Source organism: Pseudorca crassidens, chromosome 9, assembly GCF_039906515.1.
Source record: "Pseudorca crassidens isolate mPseCra1 chromosome 9, mPseCra1.hap1, whole genome shotgun sequence".
NCBI classification, from domain to species: domain Eukaryota; kingdom Metazoa; phylum Chordata; class Mammalia; order Artiodactyla; family Delphinidae; genus Pseudorca; species Pseudorca crassidens.
In genome coordinates this window covers 33,945,464-33,961,586 of record NC_090304.1, presented here as the reverse complement: position 1 = coordinate 33,961,586, position 16,123 = coordinate 33,945,464, and the positions used below count along the sequence as shown (strand labels likewise).

At 34.8% G+C, this 16,123-nt stretch overlaps 1 protein-coding gene across 8 annotated transcripts in view; it reads left to right on the top strand.

Moving 5' to 3' along the window:
• Window positions 1–16,123, top strand: part of GAS2 (growth arrest specific 2) — a 158,214-nt gene that overhangs the window by 101,967 nt on the left and 40,124 nt on the right. For all 8 annotated transcript variants that reach the window (XM_067749597.1, XM_067749591.1, XM_067749598.1 and 5 more), the window contains one exon: window positions 3,994–4,101. In XM_067749597.1, the coding sequence (XP_067605698.1) occupies window positions 3,994–4,101 (108 nt within the window). The remainder of the gene's footprint in view (window positions 1–3,993; window positions 4,102–16,123) is intronic.

Below are 16,123 nucleotides of genomic sequence, written 5' to 3'. Positions count from 1 at the left end.
CCTTTCTTCACCAGCTTGTCTCACATGTGGCCATCCCTCATCCTTGAGAAGGGGAGAAGAAGGACAGGAGGGAGAAGGTGGTGAAACAACTATGAAAGGGATTTTGGAAAAGTTTTACCTATACTCCAGTTCAGAAGAGGTAGATGAGATAGGGACTCTCTTCAAAATGGCAAGACTGTCGCTCTGTGGTTGTTCTTCCCTACTCCAAGTTCTGTTCTCTTAGCTGGAAACAATGAAGGGGGTTTCAGAGAAGCTTTAAAGTTTGTCAGGGTTTGGGAACATAACCATCTGTGTAGTGAAGGGGTTTTCATTGAATGTAGGAAATGTTCTAAGCATATATTTCTGTACTGTTGCCAGCTAGAATACTATGTTCACAGTCTTCAAACTAGCATTTCTCATGCTAGTTTGAATGTTTAATCAAACACTCACACCACCAGATGACCCGTGGAAAAAGAATTCCATGCTTAGGTTAGTTTGAGAAATACAGCTGACTGTAGTCCCTACCTAGAGTTTGGCAACGCATTCTGGCATATCAAAGGCACTAGTGCGTTCCGTAATAAGATCTTGTTTAACCTGGAATTTTCCATGCTTATTTGGCCACAGAAGCCTCTTACAGTCTTCTTCATTCTACATTGGGGAAATTGCATTGAAATATTTGCATTCTGTTTAAGTGATAGTTTTTCATTGAGTGTTTTATTTCAGGGACAGTGGAACAGAGAGAAAAAACATATGAACCTCACTAATGGCTTAAATCAGAGCTTCATATGTCAGATATAAAAAGGAAATAGTTCCTATGGCAACTGCTTCACTGCCTATGAGGCATATATAGCCATTGGGGAGTTGAAGTTCATATACTCCAACATGTTCTTTAGAATAGGGATATAAAATATTGCTTGCAAAGTTCCTGTGTTTAGTTAATACTATTGGCTATTTCTACTCTGGCAAAGTTATTATTTACATCAAAAAAAAAAGAGAAAAGAAAAGAAGGAGAATAAAGAAGGGGAGTAAAAAAAAAAAAAAAAATGGAGAAAAGAGTAAAGAAAAAGAAAGAGACGCAGACCTGTGCTAAGATGTCATATTCCAGTGAACCGTTTCAATGACTGCCAGCTTTGAAACTTTCAGTGTGTCCTCACATTTCTTTGTTTGCTACTTAGGAGAATTGTGGAAAATTGAAAAACAAAATAGGTGACCTTTTATGTGGATAATACATCCCAACTTCTTTAATCAAGCCAGACATCGTAAGAGAAACACAGTGGAGTCCATTCGGATTAATTTATTCCCCTGATGTCCTGATAGAGTGATTTGACTGTGATTAAATGATGGGGTCAGGTTTAGTGCCCTCGTGTTGAGCCTGTTCCCACACAATGAGTTGAATACAGTTCTAAGAAGCCATTCTTACTTTCTTCCTCTTCTCCATCAACTTCCTCAGTCTGGGGATGAGAGATAGTATAATTCTGAGTAATCAGGCTCCTCTTGAAATCCCATTTCAACAAAAGCTGGCTGGGTTCCTGGCCAAAACCAGAACACCTGCCAGACTGACTTACCCCAAGGTAATGTAAGAAGCAAGATGTCATCAGTCACTGTTTACTTAACTCCCCACAGCCTGGCCTTGTCTCTTCCATTTCTGCTTCCAGCTCTCACACAGCCACACAAAAGCCCTTGATCTTAAAAAGCAAGTATATTTTCAAAGCTTAGGAAGGCATTAGAGAAGGACAGGCCACTTGAGAAAGTGTTTCTTGTATTTTATTTCATTTGGTACCAATAGTTTCTGTATTTTGTCTAAAAACACTTCAAGATGGAAATACTTTCCATCCATACTTGTGATTGTCATTTCTTAGCAGAGGAACCACTTGAACACCAATTTACTGTCTGCTCAGTTACTACATCGCGGTAAAACTGTGCCAGGCATGACTCTCCTAAAGTCTGGGCCATGTGCTTTTATGTTGCTGAGTGTTGGATTTGTTTTCAGGGTGGCCAAAGTCCTTCTCCCTCCCTCCCTCCCTCCCTCCCTCCCTCCTTTCCTTCTTTTCTCATGGAATTATTGTGGTGCTAAGGAAAACTGTACTGTTTCTAGCAACAGTATGCAATAAACACAATTTATATATATGTGTATATATATATATATATACACACACATATTTATATTTTTTTAGCACTTTTTTTTTTTTAACATCTTTATTGGAGTATAATTGCTTTACAATGGTATGTTAGTTTCTGCTGTATAACAAAGTGAATCAGCTATACATATACATATATCCCCATATCTCCTCACATTTATATTTTTAAAACATGTCTATAAATACATATTGAAGGAGATACACATAGAGGAACACTTACAACACTTAAGACAGCACACATTCATTGGTCCTGTGACCTCACCCCCACCCCAGAATGTGGGTCTGCATTATAGAAGGGAATCCCTAGGGGTAGGATTCTATTAATACTGAGGGAGTGGGTGGATATATCTGTGGCCCAAGTATCATATAGTATGAGAAATTCAGAACTCAAAGACATGGGCCTAATCGCTCACATAACGATGTTAGTTCCCTCACTGTTTGAGTGAAAGCCATCTCTAAGATTCTTTGAATCCAGGCTTAATCTGTCACACTGATTTCCTCCTGCGTCCTTTTTAGGTCCCTGTGCTTATTTATCCATTTATTATTTATTTATTTATCCAAACTTATCTCAATATAAGTTTTGCTTCAGGATTCCCCCACTCTTTCTAGCTTTCCCCTCTAGTGTCTTATGCTTCCATACTTTCTGGAACCTTGCTTATTCTAGGGAAACCGAGATGCTTAAGTCCTTTACTCCAACAGGAAAGTGAGTTCCTGCGTGACTCTTCCCACAGTTTTTCTTAGTGGAAGACTGATTGAAGTCAGACCTTGAATTATTTGATGAAATGATTGAATTGCTTTGATGACAAAACTCTAGGAATCATATCTTTGTGGAAGCAAGAATTTGGGTGAGGGGTGTCCAAGCCAATCCCTTCAGAATTTAAATTTGTTCAGCCTAGCTTCTCAAATGTAGGCTGTACATTATTTAGATCTGTCTTCTCTGGAAACTTTGACTCAAAACACAACCTATTATTCTTTTGGGTTTTTGGTTGGTTGGTTAGTTGAAGAGAGGACAGTTATGAGACACAGCATGGCAGGTTCCCAACCAAGGAAAACATAAATAAATAAACCTTATTCCTAAAATCAAGCACTATACATTGTCTTTAATAGTCACAACTGTCTATAAGCATTATGCACTTATCATTTAGTGTATGTGTTTTGTAAAGAGTACAGAGATAGATAAAATAGGGAAAATCTGATATTCAGACATGGATTCTATAAAATACATACAAATTGTAAGATGCTGCTACAGAAATAGGTTTTGGCAGGTGGGAATTACTGAGGAGTGAATTGCTGGATTAGTCTGGATGAATTAGAGATGACTTCTTAAAGAAAGTCTCAGGATTCAAAATAAGGTTAAATAGTCTCATTTTTAAATAATAATACTTTTAAAATTCTCATTTATTTTGAAAATGAGTAAAATTAATATTAAAGTTATGACGAGGAAACATATAGACTACGTCTATATGTTTCCTCATCATAATAGACTATGTTAACGTGCCTTGTATTCTAGTTCTCAATATATTTATCTTGACAATCCAATGTACACGATCTTTTTAATCCTCTAAACGTGAGAACCCAGCTCGTCATCCCTACACTGCCAGTTGATTTGCTTGTGATTATCCTCCAGCATCATTATCATTGTCATCATCCAGCTTATGCCTTAGTGCAGCTATTGACCTTCACAAAGTGCCTTCAGGGCCTGACCTTTACATAGTTAAGATTTAATGTGATATGTCTATGCTCACATCGTGTCCATAGTCTGATATAGAACAAATTTAAAAGCATTAATGGTTCAGGGGCCTTTGAACCCATGGAACAAATTAATCTAAAGGCAACCTGATTAAGGAGAATGAACTTGCCTGCTCTTCTATTTCAGGTGAAACGGATTTCTGAAGATCCTCCTTGCAAATGCCCGAGCAAGTTCTGTGTGGAGAGGCTCTCACAAGGCAGATACCGAGTGGGAGAGAAGATCCTCTTCATTAGGGTAAAGTTTTACTTTTCACTTGACAGCTTGTCCTTTCAGAGCATATACAGGACTTAAGTTGCAGGTTACGGGGAAAATATGACCAGTAACTCAGCAGGAACTTCCCTTATGGTGCTTACGATTGGATTTGAAGACATGAGGTATGAAAATTTTTATTATCATACATAATTATCACTGAGAGCTAAATAAATAGAACTTTATCTTTTTGTATGTATACACAAACGTATACCCCAAACAGGTCATAGAAATCAAATAGAATGAGGAAAAGAAGAGAAAACAAATTCCTTTTTTGTCTATGCATTTAGTTTCAAAGGAAGAAAATCCACCTCAATGGGTAATAAAAACAGTATTCTGCCCTGGTTTTCCATATCTCAAGTTTGGGAAATGATTAACCTATAGGTCCTGATAACTTTCAAATTATTGGAACACATGACTTTTCAAAAAGTTTGGGTTGTAAACCAGAGTGAGGACAGTCAAAACTCGTTACAACGGCATGGTTAAATGATGACTGCCATTTTTTTACTGGTTTTCTGGGTTAGAATAAAGAAACATGGGCCTGTGCCAATGAATGATTTGGTGGCCTCTATCCATTTTACAATCATCCTAATGAAAAATCTGACTAGATGTCATGAACAATTCTTGACTGTAATTATTGGCTCAATAAGGTAGCATTTCAGGCTGTGATCTGTTTTGTTAATAATCAAGAGAAGTTAATCTCTCAAATTACATTTGCTGCTTTTCCTGAGACCAAGAATTCTTCTTTTCAAAAATAAGAAAGTGAAAAATAAAGCACTGATATACTCCTAGAAATCTGCAATTAATAAGTATGAGTCCTTCTAGCTTATTTTTAGTCATTTCCTAAAGAATAGAGGTTATGATTCTGAGAAGCTATATTGTCTTGTCATTTGAATAAGTTAAAATATTTTCCTTTTTATTTTATTTTGTAGAGCTGAATAATTTGGATGTGTACATCTAATACATCAAATGAACATTCTTAACATACTCAAATCAGTGATGACCCAGTAGAAATTTTTTCCAGTGTAAAGTTTTCTTCTTAATGACCACTTTTGACTGAAAGTTATTTGTACGACAATTTTTTAAGGCTCTACAAGATGTAATTTAAAGAAAAGTTGAATTATAATTAGCCTTCAAAAATAATGTCAATCATTTTGTATTTTAATCTAACATTAGGTCAGTGTTTATTGATCTAACAAAAATGTTCAGGTAATAATTGCTATTTTGCTTTGGAAAGGCAATGAAAGGGATATAATGATATGTTATTATTAGGGGCTTGAGAACCAGTTTAGGAGATTGGCCTCCCTAGAGTAGACAATTGGCCCAGTCATCACTTATTGTTTTTTGTTACAAGGATAACATGTTTATTTTAGCCAACCAGCCTGCTTTTGCTTTGACACATTAGTAAATGGTGATTTAGTAGTACCTCCACAGATGTGTTTAAATTTTACTAAGTTGGCCTTTCTCAACTGAAGCTCAGCCTTCTTGAGACTATTAAGTCCTGAAGCTTAGAATCAAAACATAGGGTTTTATTTATTTAACCAATTATTCTTTTTTATAATGAAAGTGTTGACAAAACACATGATTAATAAATTAGATGTTTTTCCCTCTAATGTAACCTAATATCTTTAGGCAAAAATATATATATTACATACATTTATTTGTATCTGGTCTTCCATATTTAGTCAACTCTCAAAGAATTTGATGTCTGTATTTGTGAATAACATAAGTGTATCATATTTAACATTTAAAATATTTTTTGATGTTCCATTTTTCTTTTCAGTAAATAGTTTCCTTTTGGTGAAACCTATGCATGTATTGTTTGTAAAGGAATTGAGACTCACTTTACTGAAGAAAATTTCATCAAATTCCTTAGTGATAGCATTTGACTTTAATATCAGTTACCACAGTAGAACATAATGTGCAGTTTCATGCTTCTATAGTTGAAGGAGAGCCTGCAGTAAGAGAACTGACTGTAATGTGGTTATTCACTGATTGGCCCAGCAAGTTATAGCATCATGTTGCTGTGATAGATGTTTTAAAATAGTGTTTTAGTGAATTTTAGTCATTCACTTTTTCTCATTTTGCTCTATCCACATATAATCTGTACTTTTTTTTTTCTTTTTTTGGTGGAAACTTCCCCATTTGGTGGAGAGACCATACCTTTATTTTACATTTGTGTAACCAAAGGGCCCATTCAGTCATTTCCCCCAGCAAAGGGCTAAAGATCTCAGAGGAGCATGACCTTGCCTGTGGAATAACACTTTCCTTTATTGTTCTCCTTTGGTTCTTTTTTTAAACCCTCCTACCTTCTTGTAACCTCATCAGTTTTTTTTTTTTTGTTTTTTTTTTTTAAACCTCATCAGTTTTGAGTGAAGCAACCATTCTAATTACCTCTTCTCCAAAGCCACAGCCTTAGTTCAGGCCCCATCAGCTTTTCTTTTTTATTTTATTTTATTTTTTATGTACTTAGTGCCACTGAACCATACAGTTACATATGGTTAAACTAGTATGTTTTATATTATGGGACTTTTACCACAATAAAAATTTTTTTTTTAATTTGTACTATTTTTTTTTTTTTTTTGCTGAACGTGGGCCTCTCACTGCTGTGGCCTCTCCCATTGCGGAGCACAGGCTCCGGACTCACAGGCCCAGCGGCCATGGCTCACGGGCCCAGCCGCTCCGTGGCACGTGGGACCCTCCCGGACCGGGGCACGAACCCGTGTCCCCTGCATCGGCAGGCGGACTCTCAACCACTGCGCCACCAGGGAAGCCCTGACCCATTTTTTTTTAACCTTAATTTTTTAAAAAGAAAGAATCTATTACTGCCTAAATTGCAAAAGAAACTACTTGTCAAAAAAGGAAAATATCCATTAATATATTTTCATTTCAATTCTTATCTTTTGGCTTGTCAGGGGTCCATTTCTACCCTGATGGAGTAAAGGGATTCTACCAAAACTTTTCTTGTGTCTGGTTATCCCTAGAGACTTTTTACCTCTCATTCCCTGGAGTTCAGGAATTGAAATTTCACAGGCAGGCCATATGCACCTTTCAACACATATTTTTCCCTATTTCTTTCTCTGCACTGAATGGATGAACTAGAAATGTCTCATTGATGTGTGCGCACTTTGGCCAGTACTTTTGGATTTGTGGCAGGGGCTATATTTAATTGACTGTCATTCTGCACTAACACGTTATAAGGAGTTGGCAGTTATTAGTCAAAAAAAACTCAGAGGTATTGATTTTCAAATGATAGTTAGATGGTTGTTGCCGCTAATATCTTAACTTTAAGTTTCTTTGAACACCTGAATTAAGTAGAGAGTGCCTTTGGTCAAATTCTCAGACACACTAGGGGAATGATTGCCTCATGGTATCTGCGTTGCTGTTCTGGGTTTCTTAAGTTTGCATTTTTAACATTGGTGTATTTTAAACTTTGTCCTCTTTGCTAAGGCTTCCAAATATAGTCATATTTACGACATAGTACATAGTAAGTGGATACATTTATGCATATTATTTCATAAAATGAAATATATATGGTATCTTAGCATCTGTCTCCTAGTTTTCTGTCCGTCCTGAGAGCAGCCATGTCTTCCTGTGGTCATAATGAACCTATCCATGCAAAAAAAACAATTTAGGTTCCTTTCAAGCTATTAAGAATGTTGACTTACTTTTAGTTAAAGAGAACACACTAGTTTGCATTTTACCAAGGTTTATATATATATATAAATGGGATTCTACAGTATACACTCTATTTTCTGGCTTTTTTTCACTCAGCATAATTATTTTAAGATTCATCAACGTTGTTGCCTGTGTTAATAATTTATTGTTATTGCTAAGTAGCATTCCATTATATGGATACACTAAAATTTGTCCATGCATTCACTTATATCAATAAGACATTTGGGTGGTTTCCAGTTAGAGATTATTACAAATAGAGCTGCTATGAGCATTTATGTATAAATCTTTGTATGGACATATGCTTTAATTTCTGTTGGGTAAATACCTAGGAATGCAAAGCCTGATTTGTATGGCAGGTTTATTTTTAACATTATAATAAATTGCTTACTGTTTAAAAAAAAATAAAGAGAGCACAATCACCAAAAAACACTGACATAGAAAACACTATCCCTTAGAAAGTCATAAATACACGATTCTATTAATGTCTCTATCTAACACAATTACTCCTGATTTACTCTTCTTAACGTGAGCCAGAGTTAACAATTTTATGTCTAACCAAATTCCAAAGTTTGTTGACAACACCCAATGACTTGCCTTATGTATGGTTTTATGGTTATCATATATATGAACACATTTTCTCATTATGCATTCAAATCAACACAATAACAATACAAAAGAATGAAAAAATTAAGAATGTGTGCAGATTACAGAGAAAGAGTGCAGAAGACATTTCTGCAGATGATATCTTTGCTAAGCATATGTTTTGTCTGTGGATTTCTAGAAACCAATGTATGAATAGATACTTTGCATACATGGCTATCTAATGTTACTTATGTAGATGCATCTATATTCTCATGTAGACATGTTTGTTTATATGCACAGGTCTCCATTTAAAGGTGAAGGAGTAATCTCAATATAAAGAATATATATAATATATTATATATATTATATATAATATAAAGAATCCTTTAGTACAAGGGGAAACCTCCAAGGTTTCTGACAGTGGCTTTTAGGCAAATATGCTAATAATCCCCTGCTAAAGTGGGAATTCTCTTGTTTCTAATTTATCAAACACAATTTCTCATAGCCAGATTTTTGCCCTGCACCTTGCAATGAACAACACTGCTTTTGAACTATCCGGTGGACAAAGCTAAATGCAGCTAATTTCTAACTGTGTGGTACAGATACAGATTTACTCTCTTCCAAGGTTTAAATATAACAGCTATTTTTCACTGACTTTTGAGTGATGATAAAACCTCCTTGCTGATGTCTGTAGTAACAGAGATTTAGATATTACTATTTAGCCATGCTGTGTATCTTTGAAATGTAAATAGATGAATCTCAGCCTAATGTTATGATTTTGAGGAGGAGAGAAGTAAGAATTTTCCTTTGTTCTTTTGTTCATTCAGTTAGTTGGTATCTACCTGGGCTTCAAGTATTGAGAAGTCACTTGACAATATAAAGCTGAATAAGCTTGTAGGAAGGTTTTCAGAAATATGTGTTAGATGCCATGAAAATGTCTATACTATTTGATTTGTCAACCCCAATGCAACAATGATAATAGTCCATGTAAACAATCTAACAGTAATTTTTAAAAGTGGTTCCCAGAAAAACCTGGGAACTTGTTAGAAATGCAAATTCCTGGGCCTCTCCCCAGACCTATTGAATCAGAAGCTCTGAGGGTGGGGTCCAGACACCCGTGTTTTAACAAGCCTTCTAGGTGATTCTGATGCATACTAAAGTTTGAAACCACTAATCTAAAAGAAAGAACTAACTATATGAAGGAAGAGATTTGTTGTATCAATATAACAGCACAATTGGAAATCACTTGCATGTTTGATCATGGAAGAATATAACCATTCGGGTACTAGGAATGATGGTTTTGAAGACTTCTTTGTATCATTGTGAGACAAAAACTGAATATATAATGTTAAGTGGAAAAAAACCCAGGCTTTGAAATTGTGTTTACATATAAAAATACCCGTGTAGAAATGATGTATAATTATGATTAAGACTTGAAGTGAACAGGAATAATTGAAAATGGTTTTTAATTTTCAGAGGTCATTAAATTATGAGTGATTATTTTTTTCTGTTTTGCATTTATTTCTGATGATGAAAAATAAGAACTCTTTAAAAGAAGAGAAGTCAGCAACCTGATACAGTTGCAAATGTGAGAATAAATAAAAGGATTTCTAAAAGCTGTCAGATTAATCAGCTGACTGCTCATTTTTCTGGTCCTTTGCCTAAGCTTCCGATCTTCTGGACAAGGGTAAGGAAGTTCACTGGAGACATGGTGTTGTCTAGACCAGGGAGGGCTTTGCATTTTGTTGTGAACTTGTACCATATTTTTCCTGGGATGAACCTCTTACCTTTCCTTATTGTTCTGTACTATTTTATTTCTCCATTTTCAAAATTCACTCAAGTTGTTTTCCGTTAGCACTAGGAAATGTGTAAACATCTTAATAATGTCCCTTCTCTTTGCAGACCCCATGAGTAAGCCATATGCTTAGTTTTCTCTCTGCTAGTCATTAAGGCTTTAATCATTTGATATCTCTTTCCTTTAAGGCTCAATTTTTAGTGACATGCAAATAATCTAATGTTATACAATAAACTGATCTGTGATAATGCATGAAATGGGTGTAAATGGCTCTAATGAGTAGAACATCCATGGGGGTAAGATCTTTACACTTAACACAGTTGCTCTAGTGTTCTGATAGTAGAAGCATGAGAGCAAGCCAGTGGGGTCACATGTTGTGAAGTAGCTGACTTTTTTGGTGCTACTTGCTTTGGGCACTAATATGATGAATAATTTTTTACTTAATTACAATTTACCACTACCCTAATTTTAGCATTGTTCAAAGCGTGTTCCAAGGAATTATAGTTCCAGAAGATGTTCAAAAATATAATTCATAAAGAAGAGTCATAGTAATGGGTTTAAACAGGCTTCTTTAATAACTCTTATTATTGATAATTGACTCAGCCTCTGTCTGAGCAGGTGTGATATATCTCACTTTAACCTCTCATTGCGGTGTGGGAAGCACTGTTGCCATTCCCATTTTACAGCTGAGAAACATAGAGGTTAAGTAACTTCCCAGGTTATAAGGGAATAAGTGAGGAAAGTGAGGTTCAAAAGCCTAACTCCTGAATTTACACTCTTTACCACTAAGCAATACTGATTTATTTATCTGGGATTTCTTGGAGGGTTGAATATACTAATGTGATCTATTAATCACTAGAATGAGATGTATTATGTAGCACTTTCCAAATGTATCTGACTGTAGAAATGGTCCCTCTGCCACCTTTTTTTTTTTTTTCCCCAGAGCATTATCCTGGGCTAGGGGGTCATGAAAACATACTTCGGGAAAGACATTATCAATCAAATCAATTAAAAAATAATTTGTAACATAGAATTATACAGAAATGAAAGTTTTCTCCATTTTCCAGAACTAAAATCCATGTATATCAAAGTACTTCTAAGAAATACTGAATTTATACTCAGTTTTACCTATAAGTTCCATTTGGAAATTATGATTCAAGGAAATGACTGGAAAACTTTAAAGGAAAGGCAGCTAAAATTTTAAAAGTATCATTTGTGCCAGGCATTGTAACAGGTGCTTTATATACATTGTCTCACTGAATCCTCTACCACTCAGCTGGGAAAATGTTTTTATCCTTTTGTTACAGGTAAAAAGACAAAGACTTAGGTTAAGATCTCAAGTAAATAGTATGATACACAAAATCTAGATCCTGTCTCCCAAACCCACAACACACTCCATTCCAAGCAGCTTCCCTGTGGAATGTCCATCAGATGCAGATTTTTATTCACAAGGTTAGTTAGTCCTCTGAAAAGGACTTGCGACTTTTTACAATATGTTTAAGGCTCAGCTGTATAGTAGTGTATTCCTTATATCATTTTTACTTTACATATATTCAGAATACAAAGGGCATTACAATTGCATAATCAGTAGTGCTATGTAATGTAAGGAAAGGAATATAATTTGTTTGCTTGACTGTATTGGGATAGTAATAAAATTATAACAATATTTATTAGGTGTTTACATGTATGTCAGACACTCTTCAAAATGGCTTATATGGCCTATATAAGAAAATAAGATATATTCTTTTCTGTCTTGATATCTTTTTAGAAGAAGTCAAAAGATAATTTTTTATATTGCCAGTATAGTCTTCTTGAGTCTTCTTACTAATTGTTGATATTTTTAAGTGGATTAATATTATTTCAAGACATTTTAATAGCAGATTTTCATAGTTGGGTAAAACCACATCAGGTTTCATGCTAACACTCTAAAGGGTCTCGGGATTCTTTTTTCCTTCACATTTTAAGAAATCTGACTACTTAAGAAGCCTAAAGAAAAGGCAATGAATAATTTAATTGGAAGTCAGCAGAGGGCTTTGAAATGTTATAGAGTCATTATACTAGTTCTGAATTAAATCATCGCAGATCAATGGAAAAGTCACACACATTGCTGTTGATTTTTTGTAATTACTTCTTTACCATAAAAATTCTTCTGGGTTATATCTGTGTGGTAGAAATCAACTCACTATAACAAGCCAAGCAAGAGAGGTACCAGAGCTCTGTTGCTATAGCAACCCAACCTGGCGATGTCTTCTAGGACTTGCTCTAAGGGAAGGTCCAATGATAGCGAGTAATATTACTTTCTTTTCTGCTCTTATGACACATATTGATTTACTGTGAATAAAAAGTAGCATGATTCAAATTGCATACCTTTCCTGGTAATGAAAAATGGACTCTTGTGTAAAAATGCAAAGGAGTTTTAAACTAGTAGCAGGGAGTAAAACTTTCATTTATCTTAGTGGAAACATTGCACAAACAGCCATTACTCAGCAGTTGAATGTTGAAAATTCACTTTTTTTGAATAACAAGGATATAAATATTTCATCTAATTTAGCAATTTATGGGAGCAGTGATTATGATTTCAAAACTATCTAATGGCTTATATTAATTTCTAGGAAAAAATATGGCTATGTTTGCCACTGATATATGTAAAATCTCGAAACATTTATAAGTGTTCTAATCCATGATGAGAGAAACATGGCTGTTACTAGCACATGAATATTTCCAGACTTAGTACCTTTCTTTGCCCAGCTGCCTCAAAACTGAACACTAATTCAGGAAAAGCAAGCATATTCAAAATTTTAAATATATTCAAACTCTTTAAATTCAGATTTCTTTTTAATAATATCTTTGCTCTATTAAAGACACTCATTTCTCTGTAATTTATTCATGTTCAATAAGGCTGGTCTAATAGGATATAATTTACACTTTGGTAACACATCTCTCAAAGGACTTTGCAAATGTTAATGTCTTCTTAACCTCTTCTTTCGGAGAAAGGCATATATCTTAGATGAGTGCAAAATAAACAAAGTGATCAACCACCACTGTAAAAAAAAATCAGCTGATGGTATGTTGCCCTTCTGAGATTTATTCCTTGAGAATGAAAACCTTTAAACATAGAAAAATTTATACCAGACTTTGTCTAAGATTACACCCAACACTACATTTGACACCAAATTTGAAAGCAAGAAAAAATGCAATTTGATATCTCTTACAAGAATGGAAAGAGTAGTGTATCTGGGCCATTTTCCATATTCCTATTTAAGTTAGAGAATTCACTTGTTCTCTTCCCGTTGAATTGTTAGGAAGTACATCAAGTGTGAAGAACAATAAATAAATGAGAGCTCAAAACCAAAAATCCTTTTTCCCTGAGAATTTACCATTATTAGCCACTTAGCAATGAGTAGATTTTTTTAAATTTTGTGTCTTCCTTTTACCTGAACTGATAAGCATTTTTATTCATCTCCAACTGAATTAGCAAGGTTTAGCATGCCTTTAAGTTGTACAATACACATGTGACTCTATTCCACCTTGAATCATTTTCTTTTGCCAGTACACTGCCTCTGGAATAAATGGACGATTTTTTTTCACTAGCCACAAATCAAAATTATTTAAACTTACGGAAGCATTGAAAAATTAAATGGCTTCATTGAGGAAATGCACAGGTCCTCTGATCTGCATTCCCAATTTCTGCATTGCTATACCCTTCCTGACATTAAGATAAATTTGTTGCATATATATACATCTTTTTTTTTTTTTTTTTTTTGCGGCACGCGGGCCTCCCACTGCTGTGGCCTCTCCCGCGTTGGAGCACGGGCCCCGGAAGCGCAGACTCAGTGGCCATGGCTCACGGGCCCAGCCGCTCGGCGGCACGTGGGATTCTCCCGGACCGGGGCACGAACGCACGAACCCGTGTCCCCTGCATCGGCAGGCGGAGTCCCAACCACTGCGCTACCAGGGAAGCCCACATCTATATGCATCTTATATAGTGGTATATGTATGTGTGTGTATGTACACATGCGCGTGTGTGTAGTGAAAAAGCACAATTTAGGGAGTTAAATAAGTCCAATGATTTGGCATTTTTTATTTTAAAAGAGATCTCAGGTTGATTTTTCTGTGCCAGAGATTTGAATTCCTTATCAAGAAGTTTGTGAGAAAAATTAATCTTTTATTTTGTCTACATTTCTTTACATATACGATTTAACACTCATGGATTGTTTTCTGTGTGTCAGGTGCTTTTCTAAGTACTTTCCTTGGATTCTTTTATTTAGCCCTCACAACTCTTTGAGATAGGTGCAATTATTATCTCCATTTTAACAATAAGGAAACCAGTATTAGGAAGTTAATTACTTGCCAAATGTCACGCAGCTGTAGGAGTCAAAACCTTTCTTTGAATTCAATATATCTGATTTCACAGCCCATGATCTTAACTATATGCTATTCATTCTATTTCAGACTATCTAGTCATGTGGCGTGTGGTGTTGTGTGTATTGCTGTTCAGCGTTTCAACATCCACTAATGATTGACCTGTACTTAATGTGCAGCTCCTAATTTGCTTATTCCTTTGCTGATGTGGTTTGGTAAAACATGGAATTTAATAGCCAGTCCCTGTTAGAGAGACAGAAGAGAGTACCCAGGAAACAGTCTTATAAAACAATAGCAAACCATCCCCCCACAAACAATTCAGAAAAACCAGGATAGCTTTCACATTGTTCAACATAGTTATTGATTTTTTTTTCATATATTGACCATACTTGAAAAATCTTCCCAAAGCAACAATTTATTTGATGAATGAACAAACTAAGGAATATTCTCAATTTACTGCAATTATATATTTCCATTTCCAGTTTGCTTTTATGTTATTAAGATTAAATCCCCTTAATTTGATTATATATGAAAGGATTTTCTGAACATACTGTGGTGGAGTAGGGAGGTGAAATTGCCTTTTGTACCTTTTAATATTTTTATTAAAGGGATTAAATTAGACTTATGACGAAGTATGAACTGAAAATTTTTGGCATGGCAATTAATGCTTTTGAATCAAGTTTCCTAAAAATAAGTTTTGAGTAATTTTTAAATAACATTTTTTCCTTATCATGTTACTTGATGGAGGCTAGAGTATTTCTTACTTTTATATGGTTTGTAAAGTACACTTACTTATACATTATGTCATTTTTTTATCACTACTCTTTAAAAAAATCAGTGTGATTGTTAATCTACATATCTTATTGATGAGGAAACTGCAGATAATAGAGATTTAAGAACTTTCCCAAGGTAATCCAGCTAGTAAGTGGTTGATCCAGGATTAAATCATATTATAATTTTTATATACTAAATTCCATATATTTAAAATGTCACACAATAAAATTTCCCTTTGAAGTTTTAATTTTTATAAATTTTAGCATAACTGAAAACCCTTTGTTGTTCCTTATGTTTTTGATTTAAGAATCATTTGCCTTGTGTTACATAATAATATGAAATTGTAAAGTTTATAAGATCTTTCTTTCTTCCTTTTGTAGTCTTCCCAACAAGAACATTTCTTGGTTTACATGTTCTATGCTGGTATAAATGTGAATGATTTTTTAATGATTGAAATCTGAATGATTTTTTGCAAAAGGGAAAGAAATGGAACAATTATACACAAAGGGTATTGTGTTCTTGAATTATTGATGAGTCTTCCAGCAGCCAGAGAACAAACCTGGGAAATGTCTGTCATTATAAATTGTATGTAATCCTTCCAAGGGCTCAAGTTGCATAAACAGGATTCAGCCAGATTCATTAAGAAACATACTTTGCAACTGTGGCCATCTTGAGTTTGTACTGAATGTAGTCAAGCATGGTAGCAATTTTGTCATTACAACATTGACTATAATAAATTAGAGCTCATTTATTTAGTGGTATCTTTTTCATAAAATCAATGAGTTAAATTTCTGCAGACTTGGTCATGTTAGACCT